This window comes from Mustela erminea, chromosome 9 (genome assembly GCF_009829155.1).
Source record: "Mustela erminea isolate mMusErm1 chromosome 9, mMusErm1.Pri, whole genome shotgun sequence".
In the NCBI taxonomy this organism is placed as follows: domain Eukaryota; kingdom Metazoa; phylum Chordata; class Mammalia; order Carnivora; family Mustelidae; genus Mustela; species Mustela erminea.
In genome coordinates, this window is record NC_045622.1 from 1,323,050 (window position 1) to 1,349,023 (window position 25,974).

At 41.5% G+C, this 25,974-nt stretch overlaps 1 protein-coding gene across 5 annotated transcripts in view; it reads left to right on the forward strand.

Moving 5' to 3' along the window:
* The window catches only part of DYNC2H1 (dynein cytoplasmic 2 heavy chain 1), a 256,749-nt gene that overhangs the window by 83,068 nt on the left and 147,707 nt on the right, over positions 1 to 25,974 (forward strand). For 4 of the 5 annotated variants that reach the window (XM_032358199.1, XM_032358201.1, XM_032358203.1 and 1 more), the window contains exons 53-63: positions 938 to 1,019; positions 2,922 to 3,076; positions 4,165 to 4,302; positions 8,895 to 9,008; positions 9,555 to 9,715; positions 10,334 to 10,457; positions 11,258 to 11,379; positions 13,734 to 13,820; positions 16,356 to 16,482; positions 21,467 to 21,608; positions 22,193 to 22,302. In XM_032358199.1, coding sequence (XP_032214090.1) covers positions 938 to 1,019; positions 2,922 to 3,076; positions 4,165 to 4,302; positions 8,895 to 9,008; positions 9,555 to 9,715; positions 10,334 to 10,457; positions 11,258 to 11,379; positions 13,734 to 13,820; positions 16,356 to 16,482; positions 21,467 to 21,608; positions 22,193 to 22,302 — 1,362 coding nt within the window. The remainder of the gene's footprint in view (positions 1 to 937; positions 1,020 to 2,921; positions 3,077 to 4,164; positions 4,303 to 8,894; positions 9,009 to 9,554; positions 9,716 to 10,333; positions 10,458 to 11,257; positions 11,380 to 13,733; positions 13,821 to 16,355; positions 16,483 to 21,466; positions 21,609 to 22,192; positions 22,303 to 25,974) is intronic. The other variant, XM_032358204.1, reaches the window with a different exon arrangement.

Genomic DNA, 25,974 nt, shown 5'->3' on the forward strand with positions numbered 1-25,974 from the left:
GTGCTCTCAAATTCTTCGTCAGTTAAAGGCCTTTTGTGTGATGCTGCGTTTAGTCTGGGAGATCGAGGAAATGAGGCTTTGACCCGCACACCTGGACACGCTGGGCTTCCTGTCACAGAAATGTCAGCGCTCTACTACTGTAATTTTCTTCCCAGGAAACTGATAGTTTCTTTCTCTAAAACTTAAAAAAAAATTTTTTTTAAGATTTTTTTATTTATTTGTTTGACAGAGAGACAGCAAGAAAGAGAGAGCACAAGCTGGGGCTGGGACAGAGGGAGCAGCAGGCTCCCCACTGAACAGGGAACCCCAATGCGGGGCTCCATCCCAGGGCCCTGGGATCATGACCTGAGCCGAAGGCAGAGGCTTAACCCACTGAGCCACCCGGGAGCCCCTGGATTGTCACACTTTCCATCATCATAATGATGTGTTTATGAAACTTGGTCTTATCAGTGGTGGTGTGGCAAAATCTTAGCAGTAGCTTGACAACAGATAGTTTTTAGGATTATCAGTTATGAAATTGTTAATTACCAGTTGTGGAATTATTTTCTTTTAGTTCTTATTTAGGAAAACTCAGAATCCTTACTATCCCTTTATGCCCTGATGCCAAATAAAACTTTTTATTTTTCTTATTTTATGATTTTAAATAGCATTTGTGATTATTTCCTAATTCAGTCTAAACGGATTTCCTTCATTTCACATGGTCTAGTCATTTTCAGGTGAGGTTGTCAGTCATTTGCAATCAACTGGTGGTTGATGTATGTCAAAATCTTATCTAGGAAACGGTATCTCTGAAGATGCATATATTCATTATTTCTCTGAGTCTGGTAAGAAACCTAGAAGAAAAGCATTTTTTAAAAAATTCTTAATCTTGATACTGGGTTTATCTAAACTTTATCATACTGAGATGATGTTTGAAGAAATGCTCTTTCTGTTTTAGATCCCTGAAATGTTGTTCAGTGAAACAGATGGTGAAGAAAAATATAGCGACAAAAAAAGGAAAGAAGAAAAAAAAACCTCAGGTAGTATTTTGATGAAACTGACTTTGTGAAAGACTTGCCATTTTCTGATGTTACAGATTCATTAAAGATTCACAGCGATGATGAATTTGAACAATGATAAACTAACATAAAGCTTTCTTTTAAAAAAGGTTTATTTATTTATTTGAGAGAGTAGATGGGAAGGGGCAGAGGGCGAGAGGGAGAGAATTCCCAGCAGACTCCGTACTGAGGGCAGAGCCCAACGTGGGCCTCCATCCCTGACTGACATCATGAACTGAGCAGAAACCAAGAGTCAGATGTTCAACAGACTGTGCCCCCAGGTGTCCCTAACAAAGATTTCTTTTGATGAAAACGAAACTAAAGCTATGTTTATAAACTCATGTTTATGTCATTTTATGTGGGACCTAACTCATTATCTATTGTTTACATCTAAGAAGTTAAACAATTACACTTTGCCCAGATGATTGGATGTGCAACTTGCTTGGTGTCTTTAGCTGGAAGGCTAAACTTTTCTATTAGTTTTCACTTTTTGCAGCTCATACATGAAAAGGTTTATGATGCTCTTTGAGTGTGGACGTCATATTTTCTTAGCTCCACTCTGATTAGTTTTGCCAGTTCCCAGTTCATTTTGAATGTAGTCTTTTTTAGTATCGTAGCACTTCCTTAATTTGCTTATCTAATGATCCAGTCACCAGTTAGTTATTGAACTTGTTTTGCCTGAAGCATGGGCCTGGATACTGGAGGTGCCTTGGGAGCTCTAGTATAATGGAGAGTAGCAGGAGTTGTGTTCTCTATCAACGTAAACTCTGGACCAGTGAGGTGAGCGATGGTAGGAGGTGATATGGAGTGACTCTGAGAGTGAGGGGACGTACTGGCACGTGTTACGGCAAACGGACACGGCAGATGGGGGCAGTTTGGGGAAGACCGACTAGGACGGACAAGGCTCTGAGAAACCCAGCAGCTGCTTTACGGGATCTGTGAACAGCCCAACGGCTGAGACGTGGACCTGTGAGAGGTAGAGTAAGAGATGAAGGGAGGGCAGGCTGCTCTGGGAATGACAGGCCTCCCGTAGCGCCCTGAGGAATTCGGGTTCTGACTTGTGGGTGATCTAAGGTCCTGGAGAGATGTTAGCAGAGATGTAGCCAGAATCTTACTGTAGAAACACGAGTGTCTGTGTCCATCCTTTTCCTCAGTTACTGGAAACTAGCGGGGTGTAGGGAGAAACCGAAGGCTATCAGAGCCCTGTGCAAGGCCACTGCAGGAATCCAAGAGGAAGGAATGGACAAGGGGTACCCAGCGGCGTTCTAAGGGGGGGCCTGATGACCCGATGGCTGCAGCCGTGAGGAAGGAGGACATGAGGACATTTCTCAGGGTTCTGGCTTAGAACAGCAATGAGAAGTTGCCTTTACTAACCAAGGCAGAGAATGTGAAAGAGCACGGTATGAGGCGATGAGAGGAAGCTAATGTGTTTAGTAACGGATGTGTTCATCCTGCGTGAACTGACTCTTCCTGTTTTGGTTTGGAGGTCCTGTTTTGCCCTGTGTCAAACAACAGTGGATCTGTGTTCCTTGCTTTGGTGTCTCTCTTCCACAAGCAGCTTTTGCCACTTTTGCTCCCGGATTACATGTTCTGTTGTTCCAACTAACTGATGTGCTGTGACAGCCCGTAGATTTCTCTTTCTTGCAGTGATAAAAGTGTTCAGAGGAAACACGTCACAGTGGACAGACAGCACTGAAATTAAGTAACTCAAATACATTAGGAACATAGGAGCTGTGAATAGATGTAACTTTATGCAAAGATGATGCCTCGTATTTATAGTTCTGTAGATGGAAGTATTTGGTATAAAATAGAGTTGAGATGAGTTTCTCTAGAACTTCGTGACGGATCATGTATATATCGTATCATTTTGTTTTCTCTTTCCAGTTGATCCCGATTTTCTAAAGTCATTTTTATTAATCCATGAGTCTTGTAAAGCACATGGTGCGACGCCAAGCCGGTATATGACCTTCCTGCGCGTGTATTCTGCCATCAGTAGCAGCAAGAAGAACGAGCTGTTGAAAAGACAAAGTCACCTGCAGGTGCTGTATCGGTCACCTCCAGCCATTGTACTTTACAGTATCTGAGATTAGGCTTTAGAGTCACCTTTAAAATGAAATAATACCTTATCAAATAATACTTTTATCTGTCACTGAGTACATTCTGAACAGTTGTCTTTCTACATTTCTGTAGTTATAGAGCTTCAACTTAAAGGCTGGCTTGGGAAGTTGTCTGAGAGCATGTGCTCTCTAGAGTCCTCATGTCTCTCTGTTAGTGTCGTAAACTAGGGTCCTTCCTAACTGACCATCCTCTCACACCTCTGTCTAATTCAGAGCAAGCCTCTAACTGTACTTAGAAGGTCATTCTTTTGCTTCAGTTCTCTGTGCTGCTGTGGGTAAACTACTTAAACTTGCTGACTTGTGACTTAATGGGGTCCGTTGGGTGTGAGTGGGTTAGATGAAGAGCCAGCAGGCTACTTTCCACCGTGCTGGGTGCTTGGTGCGTGTTGGCTATGATGCTTTATGCAGTTACTGTCTCTCCGAATCCTCTCACTTGTTAGGTGACCAACCCCTAACTCCTACTGCAGAGGAGGGGGCATATCTTTCATATATTTTTCATATATGGAGGAGGGGGCATATTTTCCTTGCCTGGATGACTCATGGGTCGTGGGATGGGGTGCTGTAATGGCCAGCACAGGGTCCGAGGCCCACCCACGAGGCCTTTTACGTACTCAGGGAGCCTGAGAAGTGGAGAAGCTTTGCTGAGTCTTTCCTAGCATTCTGTTTTCTGTCTCAGCAGTTCAGTGGGGAAAACCCTGGTCTTGCAGCTCTCAAACATGTGTCGACTATTCCGCTGTCCAGTGCCACTTAGAGCTGTTTGTCTTCTTTGCCTCAGCTTACTGGGCACGCAGCTGAGTGAGTTGTTGCCATGACCAGCACGGACAGCCCTAGCCCACTTGCTAACATTTGTGTGTACACGTTTTCCCTGGATTCTTTCCTTCTGAAAGATTGCCTCGATTCTTTCTCGAACATAAGAACATTCCGTTGGATGTATATATCCCCCATCTTTATCCATTCATCAGGAGAGAGTGTGTAAAATACCTTTCTTTATGCCACTTCGACTGCTGCAGGCTGGTGTGTCTAAGCTGAACGAAGCTAAAGCGCTTGTGGACGAGCTGAGCAGGCGAGCGGGGGTGCAGAGCGCGCTGCTGAAGACGAAGCAGGACGAGGCGGACGCCGCCCTGCAGGAGATCACCGTGTCCATGCAGGTGGGCCGCTGCCGGGGATGCGTGCCCGCTGCCGTGCGAAGGGCCATGTGTCTACTCACCGGGCTTGAAGAAGTGTTCCCCGTCTGTGCTGAGTCCCACCACCCGTGTTAGGGACTTGAGCTTTGGCGGAAAAGCAAGAGTATTTGCCCATGTTTAAAATCATAGCTGTGTTCTTCTCAATTCGCCATCTGCTGACCTACCCAAACCTTTTAAGTACGGGAACATTTCAAGTTGGTTTGAATTTGTTGGTAAGCAGCTTTGCTTATCCTCCGCTAGTTAAGTTGGTGTTAACTTTTATTTATTATTTTATTTTCTTAAATTATCCCCTTAAGGCTTCAAAGGTTTTTTTCTCCTGTCTTTAATAATCTCAAGATTTACAAAACAAGTCTTTATTCATTTTACTTACACTTTCATGATATTTTAGTGTTCTGATTCTCTCCGCTTCTTGCCATTGCCTTTCCTTTGTCAAACCCTTCAGGGGAGCTTTCTCTGGTGCCGCGTCCGCATGCCCTCCCCTGCGGCTGAGGCCACGCCCCTGTGCTGACCGCCTCCTCATCTGACCCCCTCATCCTCAGCCCTCCTGTGTCATCTGGGCTGCAGACTCACATCCCCAGTCATCAGCTGGGTGTGTCTTACTAGGGGTCTGTGAGCATCGTGGCTGGGTCACATTCCGCGGTGTCTGCGTTATATCCCCGTCTCCTTTATCCGCTCATCCGCTGATGGACGCTTGGGCTGCTTCCGTAGGCCGACTGTTGTAGATAATGCTGCTGTAACATCAGGGTGCCCGTATCCCTCTGAATTAGTGTTTTCATCTTCTTCAGGTAAATACTCAGTAGTATGATTGCTGGGTCGTAGGGTAGCTCTATTTTTAACTTTCTGAGGCACCTCCATGCTGTTTCCCAGAGTGGCTGCACTAGCTCGCATTCCTACCAACAGTGTAGGAGGTTCCCCTTTCTCCGCAGCCTCGCCAGCACTGTTGTTCCCTGTGTTGTCAGCAACATAGCTAATTGTTCAAGACAGAACTTGCAGATTATATTAGACTTACGTTCTCTCAGTCCTTCCTTTCACGAATCACTCAGTTCTGTAAGTGTACCTCCTCGGTTACGTCTCAGATATGTTTCTCCATGTTCATGTCGGTGACTGTTAACCTTACTGCAAGTCTCATGCCTCTTTTATTTAAATTAACTTCAGTATTTAATAGACTAATGTATAAATCCCAATAAAACGAAGTGGCACAAAAACTCACAAAATATTAAGTTTGGAAAGTTATGATTTAAAGACTTACTATTGAGGGGCACCAGTGTGTTAAAGCCTCTGCCTTTGGCTCAGGTGTTGATCTCCGGGTCCTGAGATCGAGCCCCACGTCAGGCTCCCAGCTCATGGGGAGTCTGCCTCTCCTTCTCCCTCGGCTGCTCCCCCTTCTTGTGCTCTCTGTCATGCTTGCCTGCTCTCTCTAAATAAATAAATAAAATATTAAACAAAGGAGACTTATTCTTGAGCTGTATTTATCTAGGCCGTGTGATATGGTGTCATGGTGGTCAAGCAGGTCACTGTAACATTTGGAAGTTCAGAAACAGGCTAATGTGCATTTTATTGATTTTATTCAAAATGCCAAAAAATGGGGGAAAAGATAGTCTTTTTAAAAAATGGTATTTGAATATCCACATAGAGAAAAATAAACAAGACCTTTACCTTAAACTTGAACAAAAATTAACTGAATATGGATCCTAAATCTAAATGTACAGCATAAAATTAAAAACTTTGGAAGAAAACAGGAGAAATGTTTATGATACTGGGTGAGACAAAGAGTTTATAGATGGGACACCAAAATAGGAGAAGAAAAAAAGTTGATGAAATTGGACCGTGTCGAAATTAAAAACTTCTCTGTGAAATACGTTCTGAAGAAAATTAAAAAGCAAGTCACAGACTGGGAGAAATTTACAAAGCAAAAATCTGATAACTGACTTGCATCCAGAATATACAGAAACCATTAGAACACAACAATAAAACAAAAAGTCTAATTTTAAAAAGGGCAACATATTTGAAGGTGCCCGTGGGATAGAGGACATAGGAAGGGTCAGTAAGTGCTCGAAGAGATGCTCGACATGGTCAGTCATCCAGAAGCATGATCCCTTCCTTCCAGACATTGAAAGTGCTGCTCCGTTTCCTTCCAGCTTCTCTTGTCGTAACGGGAACACTCCACACTCCGTTTTGTTCCGGTGCTTTGCAGGTCATCGTTTTCTTTTTTCTGTCTCAAGACTTTGTGGAAGTTGTTGTTCTGCAGGTGACGCGATCTGCCGTGGCTTAGGTTTACTTCTGTTCACTGTGTCGGACACGTGTGGCTTCTCCCCCGGGACTCTTCCCTCCCCGTTCCCAGGAAGGCTCCGTGCCGTGTGGGGTCGGGACTTCCCTCCCTCCATGTCTCTGTCTTCCCTCTCTAGGATGCTTAGTACTTGGACTGTGGGCTTCCCCTTCTGCTTCTCTAATGTTCCTATGCTTCCTCAACTTTGTCCTTCTCTTTTTGCTCTACTTCCTTTAAAAATTGCCCGTTTTCTAATTCTTCTCATGGGTGTTTCATTCCTGCTGTGATGGTATCTCTCAGGAGGGTCGTTAGCTTCACGCATCCCTTTTGTCGGTCTCTTTCATTGATGCGTCACCACTTAGGCCTTGGGGGATACTTGCTGGGATCTTCTGTTTCCCAGCTGTGTTTTCTTAGGTATTTTTCATACTTGATTGTTTTATTCTTATTCACAAGAGAAGCTTTCTTTGTAAGTTTGGTCATCTTCACTGGAGATCTGAGGGTTCTCAGGGACTGTGAGCTTTACAGGAGGGTTGTCTAGACTGACTCAAATGACAGAATCAGGATTTCCCCTGATATGCCTAAAGAGTTCCATTGGCACCTGGGAAACTCCCCAAAGTGGCAACATTTCCAGATACGTGATGGTTACGCACACACTCAGTGTTTCTAGGATTTTATCGAGTACCTGACCTGGTCAGCAATGTAATAGAAAGTCAAGTGTAATTTTCATGCTATAAAACTTGAGCATCACTTTTTCCTCAAGGTATTTTGGGAACAATACAAATATTTATGTAAAGCAGACAGCCATTTTTATTATTAAAAATACCTGTCACATACTTACCTCTGGAGTAATTTGAGATAGGAAATCCGTGAAGGCTGTGAGAAGGGTGACGTTGTCTACGAAAGGAGGCCATTGAGCAGCGTGTGCGCCCGGTGAGCCGTGGGCCGTGGTCACACGGGGATGGCTGGGCCACTCTCTGGTCGGGCCGCTTGCAGATGGGTTTTCTACAACTGTAACTAGTGGTATTGCCTAGCTGAGATGCAGGAGAGTGGCCGTGTATCTTGTAAGTCAGCAATTTTGCTTAGTTATAAGTAGCAGACATTTTGGTTCATCATTTTATTTCAAAGTCCAGTCTGGAGAGACAGCTAAATGTAAAACCGTGTGAACTTCCAAAGCTTGCAGCTCCGGGTTTGTGACTTAAGGAAAGTACAAATTCAATGCCATGAAATCTCGAGGAGGGGTAACTTCCAGTTGGTGGAGCAGGTTAAGAAAAGAAGCAGCACGTGAGCTGGGCCCTTGAGGGAGTGTCCGTGTGCGGTGGAGAACAGGAGCGCCCACCTGAGGGCGCTGGTGGGGACTGGAAGGTGGGCAGCTGAGCACCGCCGGGCCTGCTGGGCAAGGGGGCTGACAGGGAGACTGCAGAGGGGCGGGCCGGGGCTCTGATTCTTGACTTCGGCTCCAGATTGAAACCACCTTCGTCTTTAGATATTTCTGGGCCCTCACTGCACCCAGATGAACTATTTTAATATATTTTGGCAACAGAGCACCAGGGGTTGGTGTTTAAGCTCCCCGAGTGATTAGAATGTAGCTGAGAACCGTTGTGAGGGCTCTTGAACAGTTTCCTCACAAAATTTCCTCTCTGGTTTTTCAGTAAGCATCGACAAACCAGATGGAATCAGGCACAATCATCATCTTTATGTATGCGGGATTCTGGATGTTCGCACGGCCAAAAACATGTGGCACCAGTATATAATTTAGTGTTGGACTCTGTACTGGTTTTTGTTGATTTATTTACCATCGTATTATTTGTCACAATTTCAACTTTTGTCTACAGTAAAGTATGGAAACACAAAGTTTTAATATTCTCTAGTCTCTCAGGATTGTTATTCTTTGCTGTTAGAATTATAGAAGATTTTATTTTTAATTTTTTCATGTATGAGATGAGCATAGTAGTACTAACATCTGGATCATTCATTGCAAGTGTTACATGTGTCTTAGGATAATTTTCTCAGTTCTGCAATTCTGAGTTGCTTGATTTTTATATAAAAGCATTTATTGCTTTGCTCTTCAGAAAAATTAACAACAAATAAAGTGTTGAAACTTCCTGATAATAAACGTATAGTAAATTATAGCATTCGTTTCCCAGGCATCTTAGAAACTCTCACGTCAATTAACGTTAGAAAAATATTTAATAGAAAATGTTATTTTAAGATAACTTATATTTTTGATATAATGCTTTAAAATACTGAGTGCATGAAAATTAATTGGAATGCCATTTAAATATTCCCATAGGATGCTAGTGAGCAAAAGACAGAGCTTGAAAGACTGAAGCACAAAATTGCCGAAGAAGTTGTTAAAATTGAAGAAAGAAAAAACAAAATTGACGATGAATTAAAAGAAGTGCAGGTGAGCTCCAGTGGACGTGTGGTTGGAGCCGGGTCTGACTCCCAACTGTGTCTAGGAGTCCTAGTGGTGTTAGCAGCCTGGCCTAGCTGTCGACCAGAAGAAGAGAGTTTTCACAGAGGAGAAGGGGTGGGGGTGGGGGTTGCGGGGAGAAGGAAGGTCATCAGAGACTATCTGTATCTTCCCTGAACCATGGTGTTCGTCTAGGAGAAAAATGTGCTGTAGGGGAATTAAGTCAAACTCTTGGGCCCCTTTTTTGGTTCCTCACTAAGTTATCAGCCAGCTGGTTGTAGAATGTAAGGAGCTTCTTGAAAATGGCAAATTGTTTCAAAACAAATTGGATTTTTCTAAATTAAACTCCTACAGTAATGGTGGCAAGAATGTGAAGATTTTGTATTTTGTGTGTTTCAAGGCATTTTGATGTTTGAAGAGAAAGGGTATTAATAAGTCGAGTTGTTTTTAATAAAATGACAAATATGCAATAACTTCTAGAGTTAGTGACTTTTACATATGTTTTTTGAAAATAAAAAGTGGTCTTTGTCTTTTTAGCCTCTAGTCAATGAAGCTAAATTAGCAGTTGGAAACATTAAGCCCGAGTCTCTTTCAGAGATTCGCTCACTGCGCATGCCGCCCGATGTCATCAGAGATATCCTAGAGGGTGTTTTAAGGTTGATGGGTATCTTCGACACATCTTGGGTGAGCATGAAAAGGTAAGTTTTTGAATTTGTAAAAAATGTTGTTATTTCACCAATGAAATACACATTGATTGGTTGATTCATTTATTTAGATTTTATTTTTAAGTCATGTCTATAATGCACAGGGGGCTCGAGCCCACACTCCCCGGATTAGCAGTCACTCCCCGGATTAGCAGTTACAGACTGAGCCAGCCAGGTGCCCCTTGTTCATATTTTTAAATATTTCTTATATTGTTTCTTAGGCTGTGCCTCATTAGTTCCCTAGTTCCACACTTGGCTATAATATTTCAAGATATTGCATGTGATCCTCTGCCAAGATCTACATTTTCCTTTCTCCAGAATAAGTGACATGAGTGTCCGCAGAGGGAGAAAGGAATGCCTGAGATCCTGAAGAAATCTCAGTAAATGTGGTCATTTCTTTGGCCAGCACCAGCACAGAGCACTGTGTCGCCTGTGATTTACTGAGGGGAGAGCATCGTCCCTGTTCTCAGACGCTTGCACTCTTGGCAGAGTGAGACTTGGGCGGAAGGGGTGAGGGCAGGGTCCCATAAATAAGCCGGGACATAAATCCGTGTTCCTGTCAGAAGTGGCAGACTTTGTGTAGCCTCATTTGAAGTAATGTTTTGATTCTAGTTTCCTTGCAAAAAGAGGTGTAAGAGAAGACATAGCAACTTTTGATGCACGAAATATTCCGAAGGAAATAAGAGAGAGCGTTGAAGAACTTCTTTATAAAAATAAGGGATCTTTTGATTCAAAGGTAATTTTTAACAGCTGTGCTATCTGTTCCCTTCCCACACTGCATAATGTTCTACTTGTTGAAATGTGATGACTTTTCATTACTGATTATTTACACTGTCTAAAAATTAAAAGTGGAAAAAAAAAGCCGTAGGGATTCTGTGTCAGAAGGCTTGACTGCAGATGGGGGGCAGGACTCCGGGCTGGGTCTGGGGAGCACCATTAGTGTCCTACGTGCTGTTGAACCTTCTGACCTGCTGGAAGTCCTCTGTCATGTCTTGACTTCGAACTTGCCTGGTCTGCTTCTCTTTCTTCCTTCCTGCTTATTTGTCATATAATGACAGATACCCTGCCCTACTTGCATCTCATTTTAGTGAATAGTTTGATTTCCAGGATTCTGGTATTTTTTTAAGACCTTTTTTTCAAAGTGTCACGTGCAGCATCTCTGACACTGGTGACCTGGTTTCAGAGTTGCTTTTATCCAGTAAAGATGTGTCCCAGGGCCAGAAAAGGAAGAACCGACACTTGGTCATCGTTGTGGACAGACACGTGTTCATTACAAACATAGCTAATGGAGTGCTGATGTTGATAAAATATCATTATGTTAAATATCTATGTGGCTCAAAAACATTCATTTTGAAGCAGAAGTTCAAGGTTATCTTAATGAAAATAATAATTCACATTATTGTTATTTTAACTGTCAACCAAAAACTTCATTGGGGGGATAAATTATTAAATGCTTAAGTAAAATAGACTAGAATTACCTTTGCTTTTATTTGAAATGACATTAGGGTGCTGGCTAACTTGTGCTGCATTTTCCAGAATGCGAAGCGAGCCAGCACGGCGGCCGCCCCTCTGGCCGCGTGGGTTAAAGCCAACGTGCAATACTCCCACGTCCTGGAGCGCATCCGGCCACTGGAAGCCGAGCAGGCGGGGCTCGAATCGTGAGTGAGAGCCAGTAGAGAGAAGTCTGACTGTTGCTTATTTGCCACAACTTAATGACTTAATTATTGGGGTTTGTTTATGTTTTATGTCTTGTTTATATCTAAAAAGACAGCTGACAACATCAAAACATGTAACGTGAATCAGTTAAATAAAATTCAATGTCAGACCAAAAGAAAAAGCAATTAAAAGCAGGTAGAGAGCAGAACCAACTCATTTTTCCCCTCTGCCATTACTATGTTGTCAGGAGGATAATTGGTGCAAGTTCTTTCACAGAGAGCTAACGTTCTGTGAACGAATTCTACTGTGGTACAAAAAGTAGGTTCGGAAAGTTAGGGTTTTTTTATTTGTTTTCTCCTTCCAAGTTCAAGGAAATGTGTTATATATATTTCACAAAACATGGTCTGGGCAGGTAGGGGGAAAGTTTCACATTTACTCTGGGGGTCACTGCTTTAACTGGTGGTGTTGCCCAAGTCAGCGTTGGTTCTAGCGCAGAACAAGACAAAAGTTACATTCTCACCTGATCTACGTGTGACCTCATTTCCTCCTCCCCTGGACGAGGAGGTTGTTAGCCACCCAAGCTGCTTTTTCTCATTATACTTATGTGAAGTATATGTGGGTTATATATATATGCGGGTTATATATACATGTGGTATGTGTATATATATATATGTGTGTGTGTGTTTTATATATATGTGGATATGTGTGTGTATATATACACACACACACATATATATGGGTTATATACATATATACATACATACATACACATATATAATATATATATTATATATTATATTATATATATATGGGTTAATTTGTCACATATTTTTGTGTAATGGATAATGTCAGGTGTTAGCCTGATTTAGAGTAAGTATTTTTCACAGCTGAGACATACTGTATCTTAGGGGTATGTTTCCTTTCTTGCACATCTTTTTGTTTTTTTTTAATTTCCTCCTTGTTAAAGTTGACTATGATTTGTGTGGACATATCACATATTTACCCACAGCCTTAAAACAGAAGCTCACCCACATTCAGAACCTCTGTGTGATATGTGTTCTTCCTTTCTGCTCTCCCCTGGAGCCTCCTGTCCTGCTCTGTGTGGGCCTGTCCCCCCAGGCCTGCGACTCACAGCTGCTGTCTTGACGCTTCTCTTCACCAAGGTTCCCTTCCTCTCGTTTCTGATTGTGTTCTTTTGTTTCGGGTCCTACTCTTTCTTAGGTTAGTCCTTCATTTTTCTGGAACACATCCTCCACAGTAGAAAGGGTATGTAGATCAAAAAACGTTGTGACGTCTTGCCCATCTGAAGTTACGGGTGTTGCTGCTGTGTCCGACCAGTGACTGGGCTGGGTGTACGACACTAGGCGAGCAGTAGTTTAATCTCACGGTTTCGAAGGCCTTATTCTATTACGGTAGTTCTTCAAGCGAGACCCCCAGAATGGCAGCATCAGCGTCCCCTGGGAAGTTGGGAAGATCGCCCCCTTTGAGCTCTGTCCACACTGAGTCAGAGGCGCTGGGGGTGCTGGGTGTGAGGCCTTGCACTCTGTTCTGACGAGTCCCTTAGGTGGCTGTGCGAAGCGCATGCGCAGCACTGGGGATGGGTCTTTTCCGTCTCAGCAGTGTGGCATTTTTGCAGGGAGGGGGTGAGCCTAGTCTTCTTCTCTGGAAGAGTCTTCCTACTCTCTGCCTGGGGTGTGGGGCAGTGGGTGAGGGTTCTAAGCCCGACTGTCAGGGATGAGTTAAGAGGATGGTCCCTTCTCATGTGGGAGGGGGTCTGGGGTTGACGGGTTGATGATACCAGCTATTGGAAGACTCTCTGTGTTCAGCTCTGTCACCCTCAGAGGCTCTGCTGTCCCTGTTCCCCAGCATTTGGCATTCTTCTTTGGCTTTTCTTCCTGCAGCCCCTGAACTTTTGGTTTTTGCATTCCATTATGTCACTTAACCATCTTTCAAAAAAAATTTTTTTTTAAGATTTTATTTATTTGACAGAGATCACAGGTAGGCAGAGAGGCAGGCAGAGAAAGAAATGAAGGGAAGCATGTTCCCTGCTGAGCCGAGAGAGCCCGACGCGGGGCTCCATCCCAGGACCCTGGGATCATGATCTGAGCTGAAGGCAGAGGCTTAACCACTGAGCCGCCCAGGCACCTCCACTTTTCAAAATTAAATTAAATTAAAGCTACTCCATTGAGGTCCTTTTCTCTTTCATTCTCTTTATCTTTGCACATGAATACCTTTTTTTTTTTTTCTTTTTTCGTTCCCTTGGTTTCATTTTGGTCGGGCTTTAGAAGGGATAGAAGAGGCTGTTTCTGCTGTTATTGACATATAAACTAGAGTAACTTATACAATTATATTTTAGAAATTTGAAGAAAACTGAAGACAGAAAAAGGAAACTAGAGGAGCTTCTAAATTCTGTTGGCCAGAAAGTGTCAGATCTCAAAGAGAAGTAAGTTAAGTTTAAAATGTATTTTGAAAAAAGAATGCATTTTGGATATTTGAAAACATACCTCAACTAATGTTTTAGTTTTGAAAATCTTATAATCATTATTTTCACTTCCTTTAGTGATTTATCACTTTCAAATGGGGAAGCATTTGAAATAATACTGAAGGTTTTCCTTTTTTCAGCAGTGACTTGGAATAGGAACAAGCATATTTGCAGTTGGGGAGCTGCCCCTGTGTCTGCTCCTGAGCATTGGGGCCCCGGGCGGAGGGCTGGGATGCAGGGGGTCACGGGCACAGTCCTTAACGCTGGCGTCCGCATTGCCGTGCTCTCCAGACTGCCTCCCATGACCTGCAACCTGCCTGACGCGCAGGGTCTCGTTAGAGACTGTTCTGTCCTTTTAACTTTGTTCTTCTGAGTGTTTAAAAACATGTTCCCTCATGCAAGATTGCACTTAAAAATTGGGAAGTGGGAGAAGATGTGATTAAATACGATGTTATGTTATCACTTGCTTTTAGTTTTGTAAGACTCAAACTTTTCTAAATACAAACCTTTTTTTAAGTGATGTGTTCCGTTTTCCTTCCTTTTTTATGGAAGAAATATAGATTACTGTACCAAGAAAGAGACTCATCAGACTGAAAACTATTATTTATTTTCTCCACACAGGAAATAATCATCTTGTTTATGCTTATATATATTTACTTGAAGAGAAAAGAAAAACCAGAAAAGAAATCTTAGACCCATACATCCAGTGTTTTCAGTATTTCTGAATTTTTTTGATGTTATAGATAAGGAAAGAAACTTCATCATTTTTTTCTGGGTGTAATTAGAGAAGCACGAGAAACGTACGTTTTTATTGCAGTGTCATATGCTGAGAGCCTGTGCTTACTCTTCAGCCAGGTGTCCAGTATTTACTGGGTCATTCGCAGGTGGCAGCCGTGTGTTGGCTGTTGTCCTGGACACTTTACATATGTGTCATCGTTAGTACCTCACATAAACCTGAGGAGGGGATATGCTTTCATTCTGCACGTGGGGAAGGTGTGTGCGCCTGGCTTGGACAGTCAGTCACCGACAAAGCTGGCAGTGGATCATAGACTATCTCACTCCCTAAAGTCCCTGTTGTTAATCACGGCACCATCGTGTCAGTATTGTGGGAGGATGATTTTTAAAAAAACCTTCAGAATTTGAATTTTAAGTAAAATGGAATGGCATTTTCCAGTTTAGAGTCACTATCAAGAATGAGTCAATGCCAGTTAATAGCCGTTTACTTGATCCTTAATTAAGGTTTAACCGACCCTAGGTTGTGAGTGACAATCTTATATTCTTGTATAGGCCCGAAGAAAGAAATAGTTGAAAAATAAGTGTGTTCTATCAATTTTATAATTCTAACTTGACAGAATTGAGACATTTGTCATTTTAGTGCAACTTATACAGAAACATGCAAGCTAGCTTAACTCAGCGAGTGCCTACGGCAGAACCTTGTGCACAGCCTGAGCTGCTGAGCTGGGTACGTGTGGTCTCTGCTTCCCGGCCTTGAGCAGAGCCATGCGTGGAGCCTGATGAGCGGCCGGGAGGCTCTCTAGCCCACGCTCTCCAGTACGGTAGCCACTAGCCCTTGAAGTGTGGGCAGTAGGACGGAAGAGGAATTGAATTTCAGATATTGTTTACTCTTAGTTAATTTAGATTTAAGTAGCCACATGGGGCTGGCAGCCACCATACTGGAAAGCCAAGTCTGGCTCCTTTGTGTAGTGAAGAAGGTGCTGGGCACTCGGAGAGGCCACAAGGTGCGCACTGCAAGTCCATGGAGCGTGGCATCCGATGTGCCCGTCTGTGCTCTACACACCCCTGCTGCTTCCGGGGGGCACCCGTGACGCCACCTGTTCAGATAGGCCTGTTCTGAGGATTACATGATCTGCTTTTTCGTTGCTGCTTATTGTTTTGTTTCTCATGCTTCGCACAATCCTGGGCATTTTCTGAGTACTTACGTATTTGTTGAAGGACTAGGTAGTCAGCTGGAATGTTACTGTTTCATTTCATAAAACAACAACCTTGTACAAGCATTTTTTAAGGAAAATAATTAGAAAGGAAAGTTATAAACCTGGGCAAATGGGCACATGGGGAAAAATATATGTATTGGGTTGGATATTTGAAATGATTTTTGATAGGTAGATATTTGAAGGAGTCAGAATGCAGGAGAGGAAGGGGTAAGAAAGGGGCTAGAAGGGTTCCAGGCACGTGGCACATCCTGAAGAAGCAGGTAGAGGATAGCGTGTTTGTCCTTCCGAGGCTGACGTGAGGTTTGAACGATGGAAAACTGAAGCAGCCGATGGGGTCTAACTTCCCGGGCCCTGAACGTCACGTGAAGTTTGTGTGCAGATCCGCGAGCTGGTGTGTCTGCTCCGTGGGCGATAATCTTGAACACGATTACTATCAGTATTACCGTTAACTACATTCTTAGACAAAAGCTCACTTTCCTAAGGATCATTCAGTCAAATCCCTCTCAGGTCCCTTTGCCTTTAACTGATGCTACTGTTGTCACAGATTCCAGAGCAGGACGTCAGAAGCCGCCAAACTGGAAGCTGAAGTGAGCAGAGCGCAGGAGACAATCCAGGCCGCCCAAGTTCTCATCAGTCAGCTCGACAGAGAGCACAAGCGCTGGAACGCTCAGGTGTGCTGGGCGGGGGGGTGGTGGAGGGTGACAGAAAGAGAAGCTCCTTTTAAAACACACAAAACCCGCAGTGTAATGTATTCAATAAGAAAAGGAAACAGGAGGACAGTAGCCGTGCACGTGGAGCTGGCTGAGGGTCAGCGGTGTAGACGTTCGTGGCCATAACAGAAGCTTGTCATCAGGCAGAATGTTTCTGTGTGAGGGCATCTGAGGGCCGCCTGTTTTCTGGTCATTGTGTGTGTCACCGGCGGGACAGCAGGGACGAACATGACTTGAGGGGAGGTGTGGCACTCTCTGGAAATCCTGTTGGACTTGCCTGTCTGGGACCACAAGCTGAGGATTGGACACTCTTGGCCACTTACTTCTACAAACACTCTGTTATTTTGATTTTATCCAAGTGCTGTCTCTTTTTTCTTTCTCTTTTTCTTTTCTTTTCTTTTTTTTTCCTGGTTGGTTGGTGGGTTTTTCTTGAATCCATTGGATCCCCCCCAACTGGACTGTCCTGTGCGCATCCAGGATGGCGTGGTCCCCCTCTGGGTTCCTGTCCCTGCAGCCATCCTGGGGGCACTTCATTCAGTCTTAGCAACGTCCCCTCTGCCAGGACGCCAACCAGAGCTGTGTTTCTAAACTGCTTAGCTCTGTGGTGTCTGTTTTTGGGGTCCAGGCTTCATTTTCCTTTTATATTTATTTATCTTGTTACTGAACTGTAGTTGACTTGCGTATTACATTAGTTTCAGGTACACAACATCGTGGTGTGGCACTTGCGTGCAATATAACCTGCTCAGCACAGTAGGTCTCAGTGCCGCCTCTCATTTCCACCTGCAACCATACGGCATTATTAGAACATTACCGACTGTGTTCCCGGCGCTGGACGTCACATCCCGTGACGACCTTATGTTATAGCTGGACGTCTGTCCCTCTTAGTCCTCTCCACCTGCTTCTCCCACCCTCTGTTCCTACCCCCTCGCATCTGGCACTCCTCAGTTTGTTCTCGTAGTCACGAGTCTGTTTCTGTTTTTGGTTTGTGTGTTTGTCTTTTAGAGTCCACATGTAAGTGGAATCATGTGGAATTTGTTTTCCTCTGCCTGATTTGTTTCATTTAGCAGAATATCCTCTAGGGTTCATCCATGTTGTCACAAATGGCAAGATTTCATTCTTTGTTATGGCTGAGTAATAACTCCATTGTGTGTGTGTGTGTGTGTGTGTGTGTGTGTGTGTTCTTTATCCATTCTTTTTCTTTTTATATTATGTTTTTTAATTTTAATTCCAGTGTAGTTAACATACGGTGTTACGCTGGTTTCGGGATGCACTGTAGTGACTGAGCAGTTCTGTACATTGTCACTCAGTGCTCCTCATGGTGGCTGTGCTCTTCACTTGCCCCCGCCCCCTGCCCACCCCACCTCTGATAAGCTTTCTGTTAAATGAGCACCCTCAGCTCAAGTTACTGTTTTTTTTTTCAACAAGAACGTTTTTTACTTAAAGCATACTTCAGAATACACAGTTCTAAAAGATCTGTAAAAAAATTCCATCCAAAAAATAGAATACACATTTTTCTTTTTAAGATTTTTATTTATTTATTTGACAGAGATCACGGGTAGGCAGAGAGGCAGGCAGAGAGAGAGGAGGAAGCAGGCTCCCCGCTGAGCAGAAAGCCCGATGTGGGGCTCGATCCCAGGACCCTGGGATCATGACCTGAGCCAAAGGCAGAGGCCTTAACCCACTGAGCCACCCAGGCGCCCCTAGAATACACATTTTAAGTATATACAGATGAATCCCTTGATTAAAATCACATAAAAAGAGACATAACAAATATTACAAATTTAAGAAGACTGAAATTATGCCAAGTATGTCTTCCAACCACAATGAGACAAAAATAAAGATCAACAATAAAAAAGAGTTAGAAAATCTACAATGTAAATATTAAATATTTAATATTTAAATATTAAACAACATACTATTGTATAAGTAGTAGGCCAAATAAGAAATCAAACAGCAAATCAAAGTATGTCTCAAAGCAAAAAAAAAAAAAAAAAAAAGAAAACAATATTCTAAAACCTGTGGGATACAGCAAAACTAGATGTTAGAATGAAACTTATGCTATCAATGGTTGATGAAGAAAAAAAAAAAAACAACCTGATGCCCAAGGAACTAGGAAAAGAAGAAACTTAGCTGAAATTAGTAGACAAAAGAAAGAAAAAAAAATTAGAAATAGTGACCAAAATAAACAGTAATAAAACATTGAAAATAATGACCAGTTTTTCCAAAAAAGTAAACAAAAATGGCAGTGTTTTACCTACATTAACTAAGAAAAAGAAGACTGTAAGTCAAAATGAGAAATGTAAGAGAAAAATAGTACAAAAATAGTACATAGTGTGGTAACAAATTACTATAAACAATACTTGTATACTAACAAGTCAGATAACTTAGAAAATGGGCAGGTTATCCGTGATTGAATCATGAATTGTGAATTCAAGAAATAGGAAACCTTCTTAGACCAACAAGAATGAAAGATGATTTAGGATCTGGGAATTTCCTAGCACAGAAAATACAAGACCACGTGCTTTCCTTGCTAAATTCTGCCAGACATAAAAAACATCAATCTGTATCAAAATCTTACAAATCATGGCAGAGTAGGAACACGTTCAGAGTCATTCCATGAGGCTGGTATCACCCTGAGACCAATGCAGGACAGAAACACAAGAACAAAAAAGTCTAGTTTCTCTGATGTAAGTATTGCCGGTCTGACTTTCTTTTGACATCCATTAGCAATACACGTGGTTCTCCATCCCTCACTTTGCATCTGCTGGTGTCTTTAGGTCTGAAATGAGTCCCTTGTAGGCAGCATATAGATGGGTCTCTCTCTCTCTCTCTCTCTCTCTCTCTCTCTCTTTTTATGCATCCTGACACCCTGTGTCTTTGGTTAGAGTGTTTAGTACATTTACATTTGAAATAATTATTGGCACATAGTTTCCTGCAACGTTACTGAATTCATTGATAAGATCTAATAATTTTTTGGTGGAGTCTTTAGGGTTTTATATGTGTACTATCATGTTTTCTGCAAATAGTGATAGTTTTACTTCTTCCCTAGCATTTTGGATGCATTTTGTACTTTTTTTTCTTGTCTGATTGGCTAGGACATCTAGTATTATGATGAATGAAAGTGGTGAAAGTGGACATCCTTGTCTTCTTCCTGATCCTAGATGGAAAGTTTTCATTACCATTGTGTATGATGTTAGCTGTGTGTTTTCATATATGACTTTAATTACGTTTGGGTATGTTCTGTCTAAACCCACTCTGCTGAGAGTTTTTATTATGAATGCATATTGTATTTTGTCAAAATTTTTTTCTATATCTCTTGAGATGATCATATAGCTTTTACCCTTCTTGCTAATGTGGTGTAGTACGTTGTTGGATTTTCAAATATTGAAGCACTCGTGCATTCCTGAGGTAAATCCCATTTGATTGTAGGATGTTTTAAAATGTACTGTGGAATTTGATTTGCTAATATTTTGTTGAAAGCTTTTACATCTTCATTCATCAAAAACATTGGCTTGTGGTTTTCTTTTCTCTCTCTCTCTCTTTCTTTCTTTCTTTTTGTAGTGTTTTTTGTGGTTTTGGTATCAGGTAATGCTGGCCTCATGGAGTGAATTTAGGTATTTTCCTTCCTCTTCTATTTTTTCGGAATACTTTGAGATGAACACGTATTTTTGTTTATTTTTTACTATTTTAAAATGTTTTGAGTACTGTTGTCCCACCATGTTGTATTAGTTTCAGGTGTACAACGTAGTGATTGAACAGTCTATACATTACACTGCGCTCACAGCAAGTGCAGCTGCCGTCTGTCACCAGACAACATGATCGTGTTGTCGTTGACTGTTCCGTATGCTGTGCTGTTTATTCCCACAACTTACTCATTCCATAACTGGAGCCTGTGTCTCCTGCCTTCACCCATTCTGTTCATCCCCTAAACCAACACTTTGTTTTTTGTATTAATGGATCTGGTTCTGCTTTTTGCTTGTTTACTCATTCATTTTGTTTTTTAGATGCTTCATAGACGTGAAATTGTATGCTATTTGTCTTTCTGTTATGACTTATTTTACTTAGTGTATTATAGAAAGAATAGATAATAACTCTTCTTTAAATACATGGTAGGATTTACCTGTGAAGCCATACAGTCCTGGACTTGTGATTATTGGGAGTTTTTTGATTGCTGATTGGGTGTCACTGCTAGTCATCGGGTCTGATTTCCTTATTTGCTTGTCATATCCATTTGCAAATATCCCTCGTACTTGTCTTCTGTCTTTCAGGCCGTTTCTTTTATTTATTTTTTTACCTAAATTCTCCTAACTTGTCTCCCTCCTACCTGGCCCTTAAACTGGTGCATTTCCCATCTGTGTGCTGACCGTCTTCCTAACCCCGGTCTCATCACGTCGGTCTCCGCCCTGTTGAAATACTCACGTGGATCATTCCTACCGCAGCTCACAACAGAATCTCCTTTGTGTGCTTCCTGCACCCGTCACGTCTGCCTCTCCCTTTTCGTGTCTTCCGTCCTCTTTCTGCCCTTCCATAGCCACACTATGCTTTTAGCTAACGAGTGTCCCTGCTTTCTTACAGTTTTGTTTTGTGCCTTTGCTCATACGGTCTGCGCTTAATAGTGTCTTACCCAGTGACACTAATTCACAGTATTTAACTATCATTGGGATGAAAGTTCTGCTTCACTAGGAATGTTCAATGACAAAATATGCTCATCTTTACAAGTAACAGTGATATGTCATACATTTTTAAAATTCCAGCAGGGTCTGAGAGATCTCGTTGGTATTTTTACACTCCCCGGATGTGTTCAGGACAGGGGTTATTATGTTAAACCAGTGCATGATTTTGTCTTCTATGGTCAGGACTCTGATTTATGAGGCTGTCATGTTTTTCACATGTCAGAACATCTCTGTACCCTACTCCCCCACCTGCTTTCTCATGTCTTGTCCAGGTTGCAGAGATAACAGAGGAATTAGCTACTCTTCCTAAGAGAGCTCAGCTTGCGGCTGCATTTATCACGTATCTTTCTGCTGCTCCTGAAGGTCTGAGGAAAACCTGCTTAGAAGAATGGACCAAGTCAGCTTGTCTTGAAAGTTTGTATTGAGTCATTCATGTTGTGAAATTTCAATATCCTAAAAATGCATCTTTTAATTTTTGCCATTTAACTTTTTCTAAATGAGAAAAACTTTCTGTAAGCTAAAAGAAGCCAAATCTATTTTTAGATTTGCTCCATTGTGTAATTGTTCTCTGAATTGTTTTGTTGCAATGATTATTCTATTCCTAAAATCACTCTATGAGACCATGGAGTATTTTTGATAATGGATGAATGCAGTTAAGTATTTTAATATATTGATTTTTACAGTAATTTTATATGATAAAATTAGATGTAGGAACTCCAAAATTCCTTGTGAATTTTGTGGTTTCCTCAAATTATTATAGTTGTGAAATATATATTAAATATATAAAAAATATAATTTCACTGAGTTCCATTCCTTTGCACTTTTTGTCTTAAACTTCTATCCCCCTTAACTTCTTATGCTGAAGGGGGAAGAATGGATTGAATATTAAAGAATGGCCATGGGACCTTTGTTTGAGTATATTTTAAATAGGTTTGTTCCCTTCCCCTTGTCAAGTACATGATCACTGTAGTGAAATATTAATATCTTAAACTTTTCAGAATTTGATCTAAGGAGATTTCTTTGTACTGAAAGTGAGCAGTTAATTTGGAAAAGTGAAGGCCTACCATCAGATGACCTTTCCATAGAAAATGCTCTTGTTATCTTACAGGTAATTAGTCAGTTTTCATTTCTCATTGGAAGTGTTCCTGTGGAAGCTTGCCTCAGGCAGCACCTTTTTCAGGTTCTTAGGCTTTCACAGTTCTTCTTTTCATTACGTGAAAGTGAAGTTATTTTGGGAATGAAAATCCATTTATGATTTGGCTGGTGAATCTACAATTTTCATTATAATTTACTTTTTACCTGAATAAAAGTGTAAACTAAAGTGACATTATTTTCATGACAAAAAATTCTAAATTGAACTCCCTAATAGTAATGGAAATATTTTAGTGGTACCTGATTCACCTTGTTGTATAGTTCCTGCATCTGCAGTATATGATTTTACCATTTTATTTTACTGTGTTTTACAAAACAAAGTTCTACAAAGTGAAGTGAGGTAAGTTTGGAATTGTAGGTTAGGGATAACAATATGCATTTTTTGAAAATTGTTCTTTCCCATAATGTGTATTTCTCTCAAATCATTGTTTAAATGTGAAACTCTTACAGCCTTCATTAGCACGATGAATGGGAAAATCAAATTGCATCTCTGGTATACAAATTGGTAGTTCTTCTAGTGAAGAAAGATTTTTACCATTAGCTTGGTGCCCCTTTGTGTGACGTAACAGATTGTGGGAGGATGGCTGTCCCTATGCCGACAGGTGCTCCCCTGTTGCTTCTGTCTCTGTGCTTTACTCCGTACACGAGTTTCTTCTTTGCTCCCTGCAGCCCCTCCTCTGCCCACACACTGTCTCAGTCATAGCTCCCATGAAGCGTGAACATTGAATGCTCCTTTTTAGGTCACACCAGCCACAGTCTTACGGCATTTGTACTGTGGGCCCCGCGCTCCTGGATGAAGCAGGGTCCTCTGATTGGGCTGTCGGCCAGCTGGCATGCTTTGGCTCCTTGCACTGCTGCCTTCCCAGCAGAGCAGTTGCTGACCAAAGAGCCAACGGTCTTGACTTCTTAAAGCATTGATTTTTTTCCTCTTTTAAAACATTTTCCGTCATTGTTTTTCACAGTAGAATCACGAATCTGGAACTCTATGTAGATAAATAAATTCATTACATTATATAAAAAAGTGTGTACTTTTAAAAAATTTCAAGTTATTTAAATTCAAATTAGTTAACATATATGGTAAAATTGGTTCAGGAGTAGAATTTAGTGATTCATCACTTACGTATAACACCCAGTGCTCCTCACAACAATTGCCCTCTTTAACAACCATCCCTCATTTAGCTCATCCCCAGCCCACCTCCCTCTCTCAACCCTCCGTTTGTTCTGTATCGTTGAATCTCAGCTGCCTTCTTTCCTAAATTCTGCAGGTGAGTGAGAGCACGTGGTATTTGTCTTTCTCTGACTTGTTTGATTTAGCATAAACACTCCAGCTCCAGCCATGTCTCTGCAAATGGCAAGAGTTCATTCTTTCTGATGGCCGAGTAGTGTTCCTGTGTGTGTGTGTGTGTGTGTGTGTGTGTGCGCGCGTGTGTGTACATATACATGTATGTATATGTATGCATCTACATGTACATGTAGGTACACACACATGCAGATACACCTGCACATACATACATATACACATGCACATACAGTTACACATACATATATATAGCACCGCTGCTTTATCCATTCATCAATCAGTGGACATTTAGGCTCTCTCCATAGTTGGTGCTTTTTATCTGGTTATTCCTTGCCCAAAGTTTCATATTCACCTCATCTTCTTTTTTTAGCAATCTAAGTAAACAATCACTTGCAGATTTAAAAAACACAAGAGTTTAAATATTATTCTTTTTTTATTCCATAAGAAATCAGGGGGGTGAGGCTTTAGAAAAAAAAAAAAAAATTTATCACAGTATTTTTTTTACTGACGATACTAATTGAAAATGTTTACTTTTGTGTTTTGAATGCTCTTCCATGATGAATATAGGACAGATTGTTTTTGGAATTAATTTTAATAATAAGCTTAGATTTACTTTGTATTTAATATTGCCATATTTATTGTAGATATTTATATGCATCTATATGACAAAAACCATATGGAAAAGTGTATTAGGGTAATTAGTTATTTTGGGGGGGATGCATTTGCACTCTAGTCAGCCTCTGTCTCAGGTCTCAAGTAGTGTGCACATAGAGTAAGCTCTTGTGGGTGAGGCCATGATTGGATAGCCCGCATCTATAAGACCTGCTCAAGTGGTGTATGTGGCATTAGATGTCTAAGTGGATACAAATTGGATTTCTGGGAAGTTTTCCCTGAATTAAACATGACTAGGCATGATGAGTCCAGTGTAATTTGGATTGAAAGATGTAGCTCATCTCACGGATACCGCTAGCATGTTCCTGACGCTCTCCCTCTCCTGGGGGGCTTTCCCACATTCACGGTCTGCAGCTCTCTCTCCGTCCGTGGTCCTACATAGAGCCTTTGTGTCCATGATTATTCCTTTGTTTGTCTTACAGAAGTATTTGTGTTAAACTAACTACTGAAGTGCAATAATGTCTGGAAGAGGAAACAGTCAACTAACGTCTCCCATTGACCTTGTGATGGGAGTTAGTTTAAGTACATCAACAAGAGGTTCCCGTGACCTGTGTCCTTATGAGCTGGGAAGAAGGTGGCCATGGGGACCCTGTGTCCTGGATTGCCTGTCCTGTGATTCTTATCTGTGGTCCTGATGTAATTAATATTAGCTCTCCTTTTATTCTCCAGAGTGTCCTGGCCTGGGTGATAATTTCTGTGATCTTTCCAATATTGTGGGTAGGACCCAGTGGTAGCACAGAGCCCTAAGGCTTAGAAACCACGGGTATGAGTGAAAGTATCCCAAAAGGAGATGGGAAAGGTGATTAATTTAAATTTTACAGTATTATAAATTTTTCTTGATTTAGATTTCGCAAATTTTTTCTTGTGAAGACGTATTGAATGTCACTGTTTTTTTTTTTTTTTTAAGATTTTATTTATTTATTTGACAGAGATGACAAGTAGGCAGAGAGGCAGGCAGAGAGAGAAGGAAGCAGGCTCCTCGCTGAGCAGAGAGCCTGACATGGGGCTCGATCTCACAACCCTGGGATCATGACCTGAGCCGAAGGCAGAGGCTTTAACCCACTGAGCCACCCAGGCGCCCCTGAATGTTGTTGTTCGTAGACAGTTCAGTGTCAATTTTTTTTTTAAACCACATGAATTTTTTTTTTTGTCAAATTTTTTTAAAACCACACAAAATTTCTGAGATTATTTTCCTTTCTGACATTTAGTGTATGTTGAGGAAATGCAAATTAATTGGATCTTAATGTAAAGAACAGAAAATTTTATAGGTAAATCACATAGGGAAGGTTTTTTTTGCAAATAAACCTCAAATAAGTAATAGTGACACTGAAGCACTCATACTATTTCGTACACGTATCACTATGAATGAACACAGGGAAAACACTTCAACCCCTGTCTCACTGGATTTTCAAATCAGCCTTGTCTGGTCCATGTGTTACCCTATTTATAGATAAGGACATTGCAGCACAGAAGGGTGTAGTCACTTGTCTCTGTCTCTAATCATTAAAAAATTTTAAAAATTAAATTTTTTTTTTTTTTTTTTTTTAGTCAAGAATTTTTTTTAGTGGCCAAGCATAATAAATTTAAGAAGGAAAAAAGGGAACTTGTGCTTTTAAGTTAACCGAGATGTTGAAAACATTGAGACCAGCTCTAGGA